Source organism: Zalophus californianus, chromosome 4 (assembly GCF_009762305.2).
Source record: "Zalophus californianus isolate mZalCal1 chromosome 4, mZalCal1.pri.v2, whole genome shotgun sequence".
In the NCBI taxonomy this organism is placed as follows: Eukaryota; Metazoa; Chordata; class Mammalia; order Carnivora; family Otariidae; genus Zalophus; species Zalophus californianus.
In genome coordinates, this window is record NC_045598.1 from 126,348,999 (window position 1) to 126,364,684 (window position 15,686).

The 15,686-nt window shown below is 39.9% G+C and overlaps 1 protein-coding gene across 3 annotated transcripts in view; it reads right to left on the reverse strand.

Moving 5' to 3' along the window:
* VCPIP1 (valosin containing protein interacting protein 1) overlaps nucleotides 1-10,366 on the reverse strand; it is a 32,561-nt gene extending 22,195 nt beyond the window's left edge. For all 3 annotated transcript variants that reach the window (XM_035727106.1, XM_027603921.2, XM_027603918.2), the window contains exon 1: nucleotides 7,402-10,366. In XM_035727106.1, the coding sequence (XP_035582999.1) occupies nucleotides 7,402-10,105 (2,704 nt within the window). In that variant the 5' untranslated portion in view covers nucleotides 10,106-10,366. The remainder of the gene's footprint in view (nucleotides 1-7,401) is intronic.
* Nucleotides 10,367-15,686: the final 5,320 nt, after the last annotated feature.

Below are 15,686 nucleotides of genomic sequence, written 5' to 3' on the forward strand. Positions count from 1 at the left end.
AAGTGCCCCATCAGCATCCTACTGCTCTCCACTGCATTTGCCCCCATCAATCCTACAACTGCCCTGGTTCGGGCCTGTCTCCTGCCTGCAATATTGCCATCACGTCCTCAAGGGTCTTCCCTCCAATCTTGTTCTCCTCAAATCCCTCCTTCTTCCGCGTTACACCTTTAATGGTTCCCCAAAACCATACCATAAAGTCCAAGCTCCTTTTTCATGGCAGATAAAGGCACTCAAAGAGTCATCCTTGCATTCTCATCTATCCCACATCTCTCACTGCACCCTAACTTGACTTTTACAAAGCAACACCACCAAACTGGTCTGGTTCCCAAAGGTCAATAATTGCTATATATTCTTTAAAACTCAATTTAGGTGTCACTTCCTCTTGGATTCTTCAGAGTGGCAGGTAGGTAGGTACCTTCCTTGCTACTCTTATGCAGATGAGCGCCACAGTTCTCATCACACTGCAGGTTAATTTACTATACTTTTCTGCTTCCCCTTCTAGACTAGCTTCTCAAAGTCAGGAAAAGGTCAGCGGTCTATCTGACTTTCTATTCCCAGGGCGACACAATGCTGAGGAGATAGTACCACTCTTAACATTCACTGAATGAATGTATATGAATGAACAGTATAAATGAGGTTTTTCCTTTTAACAATGCCCGAAAGAAGTACAGAAAAACTTAAATGGAGCAGCACAATGACAACTGTTCTTCAGTGTTAATATGGATAAAATATAACTAATGGAACCATCTATACCTCTTCATGAATCTAATAAAAAAAAATCACAGCAAAAACGAAGGAAAAGACTTTTAGTTACAAACTTCCAGTTATCAAATAAGCCATGGGGATGTAATGTACAGCATGGTGACTACAGTTAATAATACTGCATTGTATATTTGAAAGTTACTAAGAGAGTAGAACTTACCAAAAAAAGGAAAGAATTATTTTTCTACCATTCCATTAGAAAGCAAACTCTTAGAGAACAGGAATAGCTTGGTAAAGCATCTAGCAAATATTATGTTAACTCATATTTTTGTTAGTCCCCAATTAACTTTACTTTATAATTTATGTTTCTTCACAGTAAACAATAAAATATTTATATTCAGCACATTGTGTGTACATATAAATGTAGAAAAAATGTCTATACCACTATCATCAATAACCTCTGTTCACATTTTGTCTTCCTCAAATCCTTCCTCCTAAAAATCTTCAGTTCGGGCGCCTGGGTGGCTCAGTTGTTAAGCGTCTGCCTTCGGCTCAGGTCATGATCCCAGGGTCCTGGGATCGAGTCCCACATCGGGCTCCCTGCTCAGCAGAAAGCCTGCTTCTCCCTCTCCCACTCCCCCTGCTTGTGTTCCTGCTCTCGCTGTGTCTCTCTGTCAAATAAATAAATAAAATCTTAAAAAAAAAAAAAATTAAAAAAAAAAAGTCTTCAGTTTTCCTACCTAAACAGTAGTTATATATGGCAGTGGTATTATGGATGGTTTTTCTTTTGGTTTATCTGACTTTTTTCCTCTTTAAGAATTTTTAATTTTTAAAAAGTATATTAAAGTGAACATTTTTTTTAAATATCACATTTTTCTAACTTTTACTACTAATAATAAAATGACGGGTTTAAAAGTCGGCTTAAAAGCTCATCATTCCAATTTTCTAACTGGCTTTTTAAAAAGGCAATTTGAAGTTCCTATTTTGCAATTGATGAAGTGAGCAAATTTTATTTTTTATTTTTTTAAAGATTTTATTTATTTATTTAACTGACAGAGAGAGAGAGAGACAGCGAGAGAGGGAACACAAGCAGGGGGAGTGGGAGAGGAAGAAGCAGGCTTCCCGCGGAGCGGGGAGCCCGATGCGGGGCTCGATCCCAGGACCCTGGGATCATGACCTGAGCCGAAGGCAGTCGCTTAACCAACTGAGCCACCAGGCGCCCCTGAAGTGAGCAAATTTTAAAATCTAACATCTATATGAAATATATATATATATGTTTTTAGTGAAGTATAATTGACACACATTACATTAGTTTCAGGTGTACAACACAGTGATTTGACAACTCTATACATTATGCTATGCTCACTACGAGTATAGCTACCACCTGTCACCATACAACACTATTACAATACCACTGACTATATTCCTTATGCTGTACCTTTCATTCCCGACTTATTCATTCCATAACTAGAAGCCTGTACTTCCCACTCCTCTTCACCCATTTTGCCCACTTCCCTCCACCCCCCACCATCAGTTTGTTTTCTGAATTTATGGGCCTGTTTCTGCTTTTTTGTTTTGTTTTTTAGATTCCACATGTAAATAAAATCATATGGTTTTGTCTTTCTCTGTCTGACTTATTTTACTTAGCATAATACCCTCTAGGTCCATCCATGTTGTCACAAATGGCGAGACCTCATTCTTTTCCTATGGCTGAGTAATAAAATGAACTATCTTTATAAGGTCATCTGGCTGGCTCAGTCGGAAGAGCACCATGACTCTTGATCTTGGGATCCTGAGTTTGAACCCACCATTGGTTGTAGAGATTACTAAATAAATAAACTTAAAAAAGAAAAAAAATATGTATTTTTAAAGACCCCCCCCCCAAAGGGGGGGGTGTCTTTAAAATAGATACCCAAGATACCTAAGATTACCTAAGGTACCTAAAATAGATACCCAAGATACCCAAGATACCTAAAATTAACTCTGAACTCAAGTATCTATCACCATAAAATAAACTGGCCAAAATGTAAATTTAAACTAGGAACATGGGACTATTTCTACTAGAAATAATCCTAAAGCTATTCGTTAGCTGAAAGAATTGTTGCCATCTCTCTACCCTTCCTGCAGATCCTCCCATCTAAAAATGTATCTACCTTATCAATAGTCAAAACCATTTCTAAGAAAGGCATGCCTGTTTCTCTCCTTATACCAAGTTCCTGAAGTGTATCCAGCCCATACAAGTTTTAGCGTCATCATTAACATTAAAAGATGTATTTATCATACATATACCTGCACACAAACCTGTGTGTAAATGTTTACACACACACACACACAGTCTGATTTTCTCTGGGAGGTAAAAATGTTAAAGACAACTATCATATTTTACTTTACATACACTTGAATTCTTTGAATATTTAAAAATAATATAATCTTGTAATTGAAAAAATATGAAGGAAAATAAAAGGTGTCAAAGTAGTTGAGTACAGAAAGGAATAGAATCAATGTTTAACTTAATCTTCAAAGTATTATAGTATAAATTCATGTATAACATACATTTATCTTAGGATATATCTATATGCATCTTTCAGGAAGATAAAAGATATATAAAAATCAAACAAGTTTCTCAACTCCTGAAAGGCTGCTAACCTTTATAGTAAAGTGGGGTAAATATCACAAGTAGCTCAATTCTGTTAAAGCAACTCCAAACTGACAGATTCTGTTTTTTTCACAAATCTGTCTTTAACTCTTGAAAAAGAAAATTAACTAGAAACTTAGTGGAATACACTACAAAGAAAAAAGAAATTAGCCTAGTATTTATGATTGCTGTTAGGCCATCTGTCATGCTTACCACAAAGAAAATCCACCAAAAAATGGTCTACAAGAAAACTGAATAATATATTTTGTAATGCGAAAGTCACTCACATATAAATAATGAAGATGACAATCTGCAAAAATTGTTCAATAACCTCCAACTAGTCTGGATAAAGCAGATTTAAATGTGAAATGTTACAGGTAGAACTTATTTCATTTTAAACTCTCATATTCAAAGTGACTAGTTCCATGAATGGTTTATACTAAGCAAAAGACTGATGCATTTGTTGATACAAATAAATAATAATTATAATGCCCTCAGCTGAGATTCTGCAGCTAAGTTTATGGAGGGCAAGGACTATGTCTCATTCATCTTTGTATCTCCAGCACAATCTCTAGCTCACAGCAAAACATTCATTTTGCTGAAAAAATTGCATTCATTCATTCAGCAAGCATTTATTTGGCACCTAATAAGTGCCAGGCCCTGTACTAAGTGATAAAGTATTCATCAGTGAATAAAACAGGCTACCGTCTCTGCCTTTGTGGAGTTTACAATACAGTGGGGTGAGCAAATAAATAAGTAAACCAACAAAGAAGATAATGAAAATTTGTAATAGGGTATGAGAGAAATGAACAGGATACAATGATAGAGGAGACCTACTTAGATTGGTTAGCAAAGGTCTCTCAAACCCTTAGATAATGGTCAGGAAAAAGCCTCTCTAAGAAGGTGGTATTTAAGCCTAAACCTAAATGAGAAGAAGCCAGTTATTCGAACAGCATAAGGCTGGATGCACTCTTTTCTAAACTAAAATATCAGCAGCTTAGCTCATATCTGGTAATTCACAAAGTAATTTCTGCATTTTGAAATTTGCAATTTTCTAAATAAGCTCTGTCGTTTTCCAGCCCTCTCCAAACTAAACATCAATAGTTCTCCAGCACTCTTTACATAAGGTTGTATATGTATGTGTGCGTATATATTTATTCCCAAATTGACATTTTTACCAACACATCACTTTTTATTAAGAATATCTTCTAGGGCGGGGCACCTGAGTGGCTCAGTGGGTTAAGCATTTGCCTTCAGCTCAGGTCATGATCCCAGGGTCCTGAGATCAAGCCCCACATTGGGCTCCTCTGCTCAGCGAGGAGCCTGCTTCTCCCTCTCCCTGCCACTCTGCCTACTTGTGCTTTCCCTCTCTCTGTCAAATAAATAAATAAAATTTTTAATAATAATAAAAAAAGAATATCTTCTAGAGGTGCCTGGGTGGCTCAGGCAGTTGGGTGTCCCAATCTTTATTCAGATTCAGGTCACAGTCTCGGGATCATGGGATCGAGCCTGCATCAGGTTCTGTCCTGGGCATGGAGCCTGCTTGGGATTCTTTCTCCCTCTCCCTCTGCCCCTCCACCACCACTCATGCTTTCTCTCTCTAAACAAAAACAAAACAAAACAAAACAAAACAAACAAAAAGATTATCTTCTACATAATTCAAATACAGTTATAAGAAAATAAGAGAGGTAAAAAACGAATATTTTTAGAGGGACTAATACAGGTCAGGCACTCTCTTAGTACTTTTTACAGCAGAAAATCTCTCAAGTGCTACAGTAAAAAATTAAAAAAAAATAACAAAACACTCTTTTTATGCTCAAATTTGTGTTGGGAATAGATTTAAAGAGATGTGTGGGTTTATAAGGGCAGCAACATAAATGTTGGAGGTAAAGAGGGAAGGGATCATAACAAGACATTATATTGTTGAACTCATTGCAGTCTACAGTCTAGTACTCAGATATTTAGGTCCAGAAACCTCAAACTACACTCAAAAGGTGACTAATTATAAACCAGAACTATATTTTACTGATTTTCATTATAAAATATATTATTATGCTGACCAGATTTAAAGTACGGATCATAATCTCACTCTTGCCATTTATTTATTTACAAGGGAGAACACAGCCTTCTAAGTGAACTAATCCTCATATGCATTCTCACCTGTACATCAATACTTTTATCAGGAAGTTAAATGAGTGTTCAGAATAGATACCTGATGAATACAGAATCACTAAAGGGATACAGTTCTTTCAGCCAGGCCGTGGTGAGGACTGATGAAATATTCCCACCCTAGAGATTACCTTTCTAGTTACCAGAATTTTCATGAACCCTAGATGATGTATCTTTTCCCTTTGTACAGCAGTGTCTAAACAGTGCCAAATTCTGCTTTTCAACTCTTTTTCAACGTTCAATGCTGACCATCCATTCCATTTCTGCTGACACAGCCTTTCTTTAGACATGTTAATGTCATCTATTTAATGCAATCAAAAACATTTCAAAGTGCCGGCAACCTGCTGGGCACTATACTAGGTACTGAGCATCCAAGTTTAGATAAGAGATGAGCCACATCCTCAAGAGTTCATCCTCTATTGAGGAAGACCTTCTCTTTCCTGTTTTTTACCTGGGAGATTGCTAGTTTTTAAAGTACCTTCTGCATATACCTAATTTTATCCATTCTCTGCCAATGTTATTTAATTTTCAGAGTTCTAGGAGTATTTTATTGTTGCCCTGTGTCCCAACTACAAAGGGTATTTTGTAGAGAAGAAGCAACTGAAAGTATTGGGGAGTTAAGCAGCTTGCCTGAATCACTAAGTTAATAAGCAGTGGAGCCAAGATTCAAATTCTAGGTCTTTCTGACTCCAAAGATCACACAATCTTTCATGTAGTCTCTAAGAAACCAGAAACTCTTAAGAGACAGACATACAGTGTGCCTAATACATTTCTTGACATATCCCCCAATTCGATGGCTATGTCTGCCAAAATAAAATCAGCAATATCAAGTTATAAATGTGTACAGAGCTTTTAGATCTCCTATTAATTTCTAGGCCCCCAAATTTAACAAGCCAGGAATAAATAATCTTCATTTTGGTAGGTCAAGGCCCAATTCACTGATATTTACTACTCTTAGAAAAAAGAATCAAAACCCAGATCACTTTTCCAGTTAAAAGCTCTAATCTCAGCAAAAATAAGGCTCTTCTAATATGTAATATAAATTTTAATTCACTTTAAGCCTTAGTAAAGCATATTAAGAGTGATTCTGAAAACAAAGATTAAGCAAATAAAAATAATGTTAAAAGTGCACCATTGGATCATATCCCAAATCATCTAAAGCTTTAGATTACATATTTAGTTGATATTTTTAATTTACGCTGAATTATTAAAAAGAAATGCTTCTTAAGCAACCCCATTAACATCTACCTGTTTCTTGTATTTCTCATGAGTTATAATAGTTTATTACAATTGATGGCACAGAGTCAGTAAGCAAGGAAATAACTTAAGCACAAATCCTAATGTACAAATAAAAATGTGATGAACTGGGAAAGGAAGAACAGGAAATGGAGGACAGAGACTATTAGGTGGGAGAGCAGTGAGAATATAAACACCAGAAACTGCAATTCATCAAACAGGAAGTCCTGAAATCACATGACATGCAGGAAAAGAAAATTTAAAAATAAATGAAAAGGGACAAAGTGGGCAGGCTCAATAGAGCCCAGGAGGTAAAATATTTTAAAAGGTTTTAAATAGCTACATTATAAGGCTATTAAAAAATTTACAACAATAAATTATATTTAAATAATCTGGTAACAGTTAAGGGACTACTTTCACTTTCTTAGTTATGTTGTCCTAAATATTGACTTTAGTAGAGAATCATGCTCACATATATCCATCAACTGTAAAAAAAAAAAAAACAAAAAAAACTGAAGGAAATAATCTCCTCCTAAACTATATATATAATCGAAGAGTTTTTACGATGACCACAGATTTTTTTTCACAAAGACAACAGAAAAACTCAATGCATTATATTCACAATTAAGAAATAACCATCTAGGTTAAAATGATCTTACCCATTAATGTTGCTAAAAGACACAAGGAGTACATTTCTTTGTCAGCTTGCTCCTGAAGTTCCTTAGATAGTTTACCAGTAACAGCAATCTCTTCTTGTTTCACAGTGTGGGCCGAGTGTGCTGCAGCAGACTGACCACCTTCTGCTTTACTTTTTAGAATCTCTATTGTAATTCTGTCGCCATGCTGTAAAGGAACTGGTTCCTTTTCCATTCCTGCCTGGGGTGGCATTAACTCTTTAGGAGGAAAGCCATATCGAATACACTGTAAATATGGAGGAATGTTAAATTCTCTGGCTATGCTTTCCTGAAGTTCAAAAAAGGTTGTTGAAGACTTAAGTGTAACCATTGACTGCCGTCCATCATTAGTTGTTATTCGGATTTTTTTCTCCTTAGAAGTTGTTGGTGAATAGGGAGCCTTGGTAGGGGTAGCAGGTGCAGAGGATGCACCATCACGAATGGTACTAGGAGAAACAGTCCTGGGCTGCCCTTTTTGTTCTTGTTTTAACTTCTCTGTTTTCCGTTTCTGCATTACAGCAGCCTGTTCCGTAATATTCTGTTGAATAGTTCTTTCAGTTTTACTCATGTTTAACTCCTCCTTGTGCAAAGTTTTTGTTTTCTGTCCAGTAAGAATAATTTTAGTTGGGAGCTGAGATTCCGACTCTTGTCCTTGTACATCTCCGACTCTTTGGGCATGAGCACCATCTATATTTACAGGAGTATAATCATCAGGATTCTTTTTGGCAGTCTGATGCAATATAGTGTGGACAACTTTCTGAACTAGGATTTCACTCCCAAATTCACCTGGAAAGTGCTTGGTAACAAGTTTCATTGCAACATCATAAACATTACTATTCAAAGATGAATCACTTTCATACTGGAACCAATATACTGTTTCTCTGACCACTCTTCCACCCCATTCCAAAGTAATAGGAAAAGCTTCTGGTAGATTGTCATACTCTTTACCATCCCAAAAATGTTTGAATCCACAACCACATTTGCCACCAGTGGACCTAGAATTAGTTCTGTCCCCATCCAAATACACAATAGACCCATCTCCTCTGACCCTTCGCACAGATGTGCCATGGCACCAATTACAAGCTGTCAGGTTACTCAATCCATAGTCTGGTACCAGAACATCTTTCACTGAATCATATGAGCAAACTAAATTGTTCAAGGGAAAGCTGTAATTTTTGTCAGGCCTCAGCTGTCCATGAGTACTTTTTGCCAGGTTATACAGTTTCCCTCCTGGAGCCAACCACTCTGGAGGAACATGAAGTTCAGAAAGGGCACCACAGAGCAAACATCTGTGAAGGCGATTATCCATTACTGCTTTTTTAGCAGCTGCTGTGACTTCTTCAGGCTGAACTCCTATCACCCCAGTCCTCCTGTAGAAATACTGATGGACATCAGCAACCAAACTAGGATGGATACCATGTTTGTCCATAAAGACTTCTTCCATAGCAGCAACAAGCCTAAGTAAGTATTTATCCTGCAAACTTCTGTCTCCTCCAATAACACAACCACCATCCTCCTCAAGTTTAATGTACTTTTTAATAAGGTCCTGAGGCACACCCCACGCTTTAGGCAGCAAATTCATAGGCAGTTTGGGCAAAGCAGCCCCTTTTATGCCTACCAAGGGGATATAATGGTTTCTACCAGAGCTACTCCATGCAATACAGATTGGTTTGTTCAAATGACCATCTCTCCCTGTGCACTTCTCTGCAGGGATGAGCCCAGGCAGAAAGGTGGCTGAATAATCACCAGAGCTTCTCATGCCACTGAGAGAATCTAGCAGAATAATAGGGCGATGTAATACATTGGCAAGGCCAAATATGTGGATGTTCCTCAAGCCCAAGGGAACACCCTCAGGTGGTACAAACAGAGGGTCACACTCATTGATAATGTCCTCCCATTCAGCGGCATCAATGAAGTCATGGAACAGGGCTTGATACTGGGCCAGGTGCTGCTGAAAGTGTTGTTTAAGATTCTCTCTCAAGGCATGCCAGAAGAGTTCCCGGCCTACTAGAGCCCGGGACACAGCATGCACCAAACAGTGTCCGTCCCCGTCCACATGAACTGGAATGAGGCATTCCTGGCTTTTATTGGCCCGCTTGATGTCCTCAAGAGTGTCATGCAAATACAGGAGGCTTCCGGAGCGGTCCTTGCCATAGCCCACGGTGTTAACATGCTCTGGTTCGATGAGGAAGGCGCGGTCACCTAATAAAGCGCAATCGAACAGTTCACCCTGGTTCATGTCCCGGAGAAGCTTAGCCCTGCCTGTCTGTTTATCCATTCCATAGCGAGCTAATATGGGCGACAACAATTTGCAGTGGTAGTTAGAAAGGCCCATCACCTTTACCAGTTCCGTGTTCTTCTTGGGTGCCCCTGTCACCCCGAGCAGCGCGTTCCGCAGCAGGTTGTGTAGCACTACGTCCGGGTCGGTCACCTCCTCCACCCCCAGCAGCTGTTGCTGCTCGTGCCGCTGTCCGCACTCGGTACACTCGATGCTGACAGAACCGGAGGCCGGGAAGAACAGACGCGCCTGGCACTTCGGATCCGGGCAGCTCCCGGAGAGAATTCTCCGGTCTCTCCGTTTCGAGAGCCCCACCGGAGGAGCCGCCGCCGCCAGGGACGGCGGAGTCTGCGGAGCCTCGGGGGGAGGAGGTGGCGGAGGCAGCGGAGGCGGCGGCGGCGGCTGAGACATACCTCTCGGCTCTCGTGTCTCGCTCCGCGTCCCAAGCGACCCTCAAAGGCTCATAGCCCAGACCCCCACCAGCCCGACTCTGTCTATTCCAGGCCCAGGGCGAATCACTTTCCTTTCCCTACCAGCTCCTCCTCCTCCTAAGCGAAGGCGGAAGCGCCGGACGTTGTTTCTCTTCTTACTTCTCCACTGCCGTAGCCGTTGCCCCGAACGTAACGGCCACCACCCTACCCAGCACTCACACTCACTCACTCTCGCTCTCTCTCTCCCTCAGACACACAGACATACACGCCCTCACTGAGAGTGCGCAGGCGCAGCTACCGCTCTGCCCTCTGGGAATTAGAGTCTTGCAGCCTCTCTTCCAGACGTTGAGTGCTAGGATCTTGGATCCAGAAAGAACTACAAATACCGTTAGGCCAAGCGGTTCAGCCCCCGCGGAGAGGCGGAAGAGGAAGGCAATAGGAAGGGGGGGCAGAAAGGAAGATAGTCTCTCATGTTGCTTGCTGGGAGTTGTAGTTTTAACTGGATCTCCTTTGTCGTCTTCCCATTTCTAGAGCGCAAGCAAAAGAGAATGAGAGACCACATTTCCTAGGATGCCCTTCGGTGCGTTCAGCCTCACTTCCCCCTTAGGCGGATAGAAGGATACAGGGAAGCCTGGTAAAAACAGAATTAAAGGGAATGGGTGTCGGAAGCGGAGGGTCTGAAGTTCACGACTCCTAGAAGGGGAGGGGAATGAAAGGCTCTCAGTGAAGAAGGTACAGTAAATAAATGTCCAGCGATATGGCGGGCTGGGAAGTTGAATGAAATGATCTAATCTAGACCGGAGGTCGTAAAAGAAAAAGGGGGAAAACAATGAATTGATTCTCGGAGTATTTCTTAAGGTCTTTTTTTCTGCCACACTTCTCTGTTCTCTTTCCTACCTGTATTCCAAGCCACTGAGTGCCTAAGTCCCCTTTTCTGCCTTTTTTCCCTCTCTAGTGAGGGTAACTGGGGCGCCATTTGTTTCCTAGTTCCCTGTATGTCTTTGCAGTTTACAGTACAAATAATACCTTGGATGCGTGTAGAGTCGTATATACATACAAAGCGTTTTAACTAGATATAGTTTGCTCCTTATGGCCCTCTCCTCAGAGAGCTGTAACAGCTGTTTTTTAAGTTTTTAATATATTCCTGTTGCAGCCTTTACAAACACGGTATCATTTGATCTTCATAATAACCTTGTTAGAAAACACGTCGAGAAAGGAAATGACTTCCTCGGGTTCACACAGCCAGTAAGTGACGGTTAAGCATTCAGATCTAGGTCTGTACCCATTTTACAGACAGGGATATAGGCACGAAAGGTTATACCAGTTTTATATAAAATAATAACTAACTTCTCATTACTATTGCTTTATAGTTTACATATGTTCATATATATCATCTCATTCTCTCACCAGTCCATTAATACGTTACCACTTAATACTAGGAATTAAATGACTTGTGCAAGGTCAAATCACCAGTGTATCTCTGACCCAAAGAGTGCTTTTTACACTATTTTCTACAAAAGAAAAGAGCTGTTAAGCTCAGACCTTTTGTTAAGCCTCTGGGTCTGTTAGTGACTCAAGGAGTGAGTGGTAAAGATGTTTACCCTTAAGAGGGCAGTACAGCTTTATTGTGTGCTTGGAAACTGCCTCTTCATGCAAAACACATTGATATGTTAATTGAAAGCTAGTATTGTTTTAATTATTATTGTACAGTCAGCCCCTTTCACTTATTCTGGAAATTCTTGCTTTCTGAACCTTAGATAAGTGAACTGTCTCAAGATTTCTGAAACATTTGGCACAAAATAGATACATCAGTGCAATCCATGAGGTCATTTGAGTCTTCTGCAGCTGCCAAGGGAATTGTTTACCTTACTAGGTTTTTTGTGTAAATAGAATTTGATGCTTTGAAATGAACCATCTGTAAGACACTCCTAAAGGGTATTAGTACTGACTTTCACCCTAATTATTGTCTACAGTTTTCTTCAAAAGAAATATGTTTGAAAGAGAAAGTCTTCAAATGTTATTTCCTCACCCAGTTCTTCCAGGTCCATGCAAAAAATGATGTTACCTCATATAAGATAGGTAATGTTACTTAAAGGGGATAATTTTTTCAATAAAGTTTTTCTTAATTCATGCAGGAAAAGTTGTTTATTTCTATTTTGACAATAGTTTGGTAGTACTACATACGTGATCTTGGAACTGATTTTTTATTGAGTGTTTATAAGTTGAGAAATTGAATATGCCCATTAAGTAGAAATCATTGTCTTCTGTTACGGAGAAGTTACACCTGCAGTGAAATTTTATTTTCCTCATACAGAATCCAAAGAATTGAATTATGAAAGCTTCAGAGCACATGAAAGATAACAGCAGTGTGCACACTGGCATGCACTTTTATGTCTTGACATCACCAAGGCAGATTTTCCTTACTAATAATACATGTGAACAGTGAAATAGATTTTTTAAGTTGCATCCGAATGTGTCGTTCTGAATCATACTTGACAAAATCATACTTGACAAAACCCTACTGAAGAAATGGGTGGCCTCTCTCTGGCTTGTCAAGCACAGTCCATTCGACTGATCCACTTTCCTCATTTGGAACCTTGATTAGTTAGAAACTTTTTTACCAAACTAAATCTGACATTTAAACCCATTTGTTACTATGGTTCTCCTAGTTTTAAGAATGATACTTTTGAGAGGAAAAAATAAAATACCCTGGTATAAAGCATAGTTAATAAGGGGGAAGGAGAGGAGTTAAGTTTTCAATCAATTCTGGAGTTAAATTAGGTCATTTAACCTACAAATCACTTATTTAATGAGTCTGTAGATGCAAAGTTCAGAAAGAAGAAAGCTTACCAATAAAGCAATATTTTTTAAATATTTTATTTATTTGCCAGAGAGCGAGCAAGCACAAGCAGGGGGAGTGGCAGGCAGAGGAAGAAGCAGGCTCCCCGCCAAGCAAGGACCCCGACGTGGGACTCGGATCCCAGGATCCCGGCTGGGATCATGACCCAAGCTGAAGGCAGACACTTAACCAACCGAGCCACCCAGGCATCCCAAGGGGCAATGATATCAACCATACCAAGTTCAGTATGTGAATTAGTCTTTTACAGGCATTTGGAAGGCATGGGTACCTGTAAAGTAAGAGAATTTTGTTAGGACAAAATATGACATGCTGTATAAAGCCATAGGAGTACAGAAAGCTTCTAACCTGCTTATGTGAGATACACATGCTTCCTTCCTCTTCTCCCCAAATTCCATGACCTTAATTGTCTAATAACTTTCACAAGAACTTTATGAGATTCCTAATAGTTGTTGTTCTTGTCTCAGTATTCTGGATGGGAAAATGAGCTGAGCCCCTAGTGTTAGCTGCTCTGATACATACCTCTTCTACCGCCTTTATCCCAGCATCACTTCTATCTGAATGGCCAAAATGTAGTTAAAACTGAAACCCTTTTTCCCCCATAAATTTCTAGTATGACACTTCTAAAATTCCTGTATTGCTGTTAGCAAACCTAGTAAATGCAAAAGCAAGAGGCATCCACTTAAGAGAACAACCATGATTGTTTTTTCTCTTTTATGTTGGAAAAGGAAGGGAATCATAACTTTGGGAATCATTATAAGTCAGCCACATACTTTTTTTTTTAAAGATTATTGTATTTATTTGAGAGAGAGAGAGCACAAGTGGAGGGAGGGGCAGAGAAAGAGGAAGAAGCAGTGTCCCCACTGAGCAGGGAGCTCTGAGGCTGGTCTCAATCCCAGGACCCCTGGATCATGACCTGAGCCAAATGCAGATGCTTAACCAACTGAACCATCCAGGTGCCCCAGCCACATGCTTTCCTATATGAAATATACATCTGTACTAAGAGTTGACTGTGTTCCTCCAGATTCCTCCCCCAATCAGACTTTGAGTCATAAGCTTTTGTTGAATCTCACGATGGACATACAAGGGACTTAATTACTTGAATAGGTACTGTAGGTACTTAAAGGGATGCAGAAGGACATCCCTGACCCAAAGGAACTCAAGAGTCTAACAGAAGAAATAGGCTTAACCAAATTGTTCATAAATACAGGTAGAATAAAGCATATAATCGATCAAAACAATACAAGAAAATAAATATCACAGATGCTATGAAAAATTTCTTGAGGGCTTATTGTAGGGAGGGTGTTTTTAAGAATATTATCTTAATCTTTAAAACAATCCTGTGAGGGGCACCTGTTAAGCATCAGTCGGTTAAGCATCTGCCTTTGGCTCAGGTCAGGATCCTGGGATCGAGCCCCACATCGATCAAGCCCCACATGGGGCTCCCTGCTCAGTGGGAAGCTTGCTTCTCCCTCTCCCTCTGCCACTCCCCCTGCTTGTGCTCTCTCTCTCTCTCTCTCTCAAATGGATAAATAACATCTTTAAGAAAAACAAATCCTGTGACATAGGTAGTATTGTTTTTATTATACAGATGAGAAGATTTAACTCTGGAAGGTTAACATTATTATCAATATTATTACCACCCAGCTAGCAAGTAGCAGAGCTGGGCTTCGAATCAAGGTTCATGTTCACTCACTCTTTCCACTACATCACAGCTGCTTAGTGATTTGAGAGAGAATTAGCCAAGAAGTGAGTGCAGACTGGTGGCCAGTGGCCAAACTTGGCTTACATGTGTTTTTGTTTGGCCAGCAGCAGTTTAACTTTTTTTTTGAATGTGAACATCTTTGCACAGTGGCCAGCACTTTACTCTAACATCATATACCAGGTCCCCTTGAGACATACTACCTTCCTGGTTCCAGAAAGCATTTGCGTTTTCTGTATCAGACAGCAACTGGGGACAGAGAGGAGCAATTCTCAAAAGGCTCATGAAGAAGGTATTTCAAAGGGTGGAGGAGGACTTTGTGAGTTGCAGAGAGGGGTGGCTGGGTGGCTCAGTCAGTTAAGGTAGGCTGCTGAGCCTGCGTTCATGTGGCAAAGGTCAAATTCTACCTAGGTAACATCTCTGCATTGCCCAATAGAACTATCTGCAGTGATGGAAAAGTCCTATGCCTGTCCTGCCCAATATGGCAACCACTAGCTACATGTGGCTATTAGGTACTTAATGTGGCTAGTGCAACATAGGAACTGATTTGTTAACTTTATTTAATTTTAATTAAATTTAAGTAGCCACGTGTGGGTATGGCTCTCTTGGCAGCACAAATCTGAGTCCTTACAGCTATTAAGTCTACATTAAAAATAATGATTCCCCAAATTCCAGTGAGTTCCTAGCTCTGGTGGGGGTCAAGGGATGGGGACTGACTGTAAAAGGGAACAAAGGAACTTTTTAGGATGATGGAAATATTCTTCATCTTGATTATGGTGATGACATGGATATATACATTTGCCAAAACTCATCCAACTGAACTTTAAAAAGGGTGCATTTGTGTGTGTAAATTATACCTCAATAAAGTTGATTTTTTAAAAAGATTTATTTATTTGAGAGAGAGAGAGAAACAGCATGAGAGGGGAGAGGGTCAGAGGGAGAAGCAGGCTCCCCGCTGAGCCAGGAGCCCGATGTGGGACTCGATCCCAGGACTCTGGGATC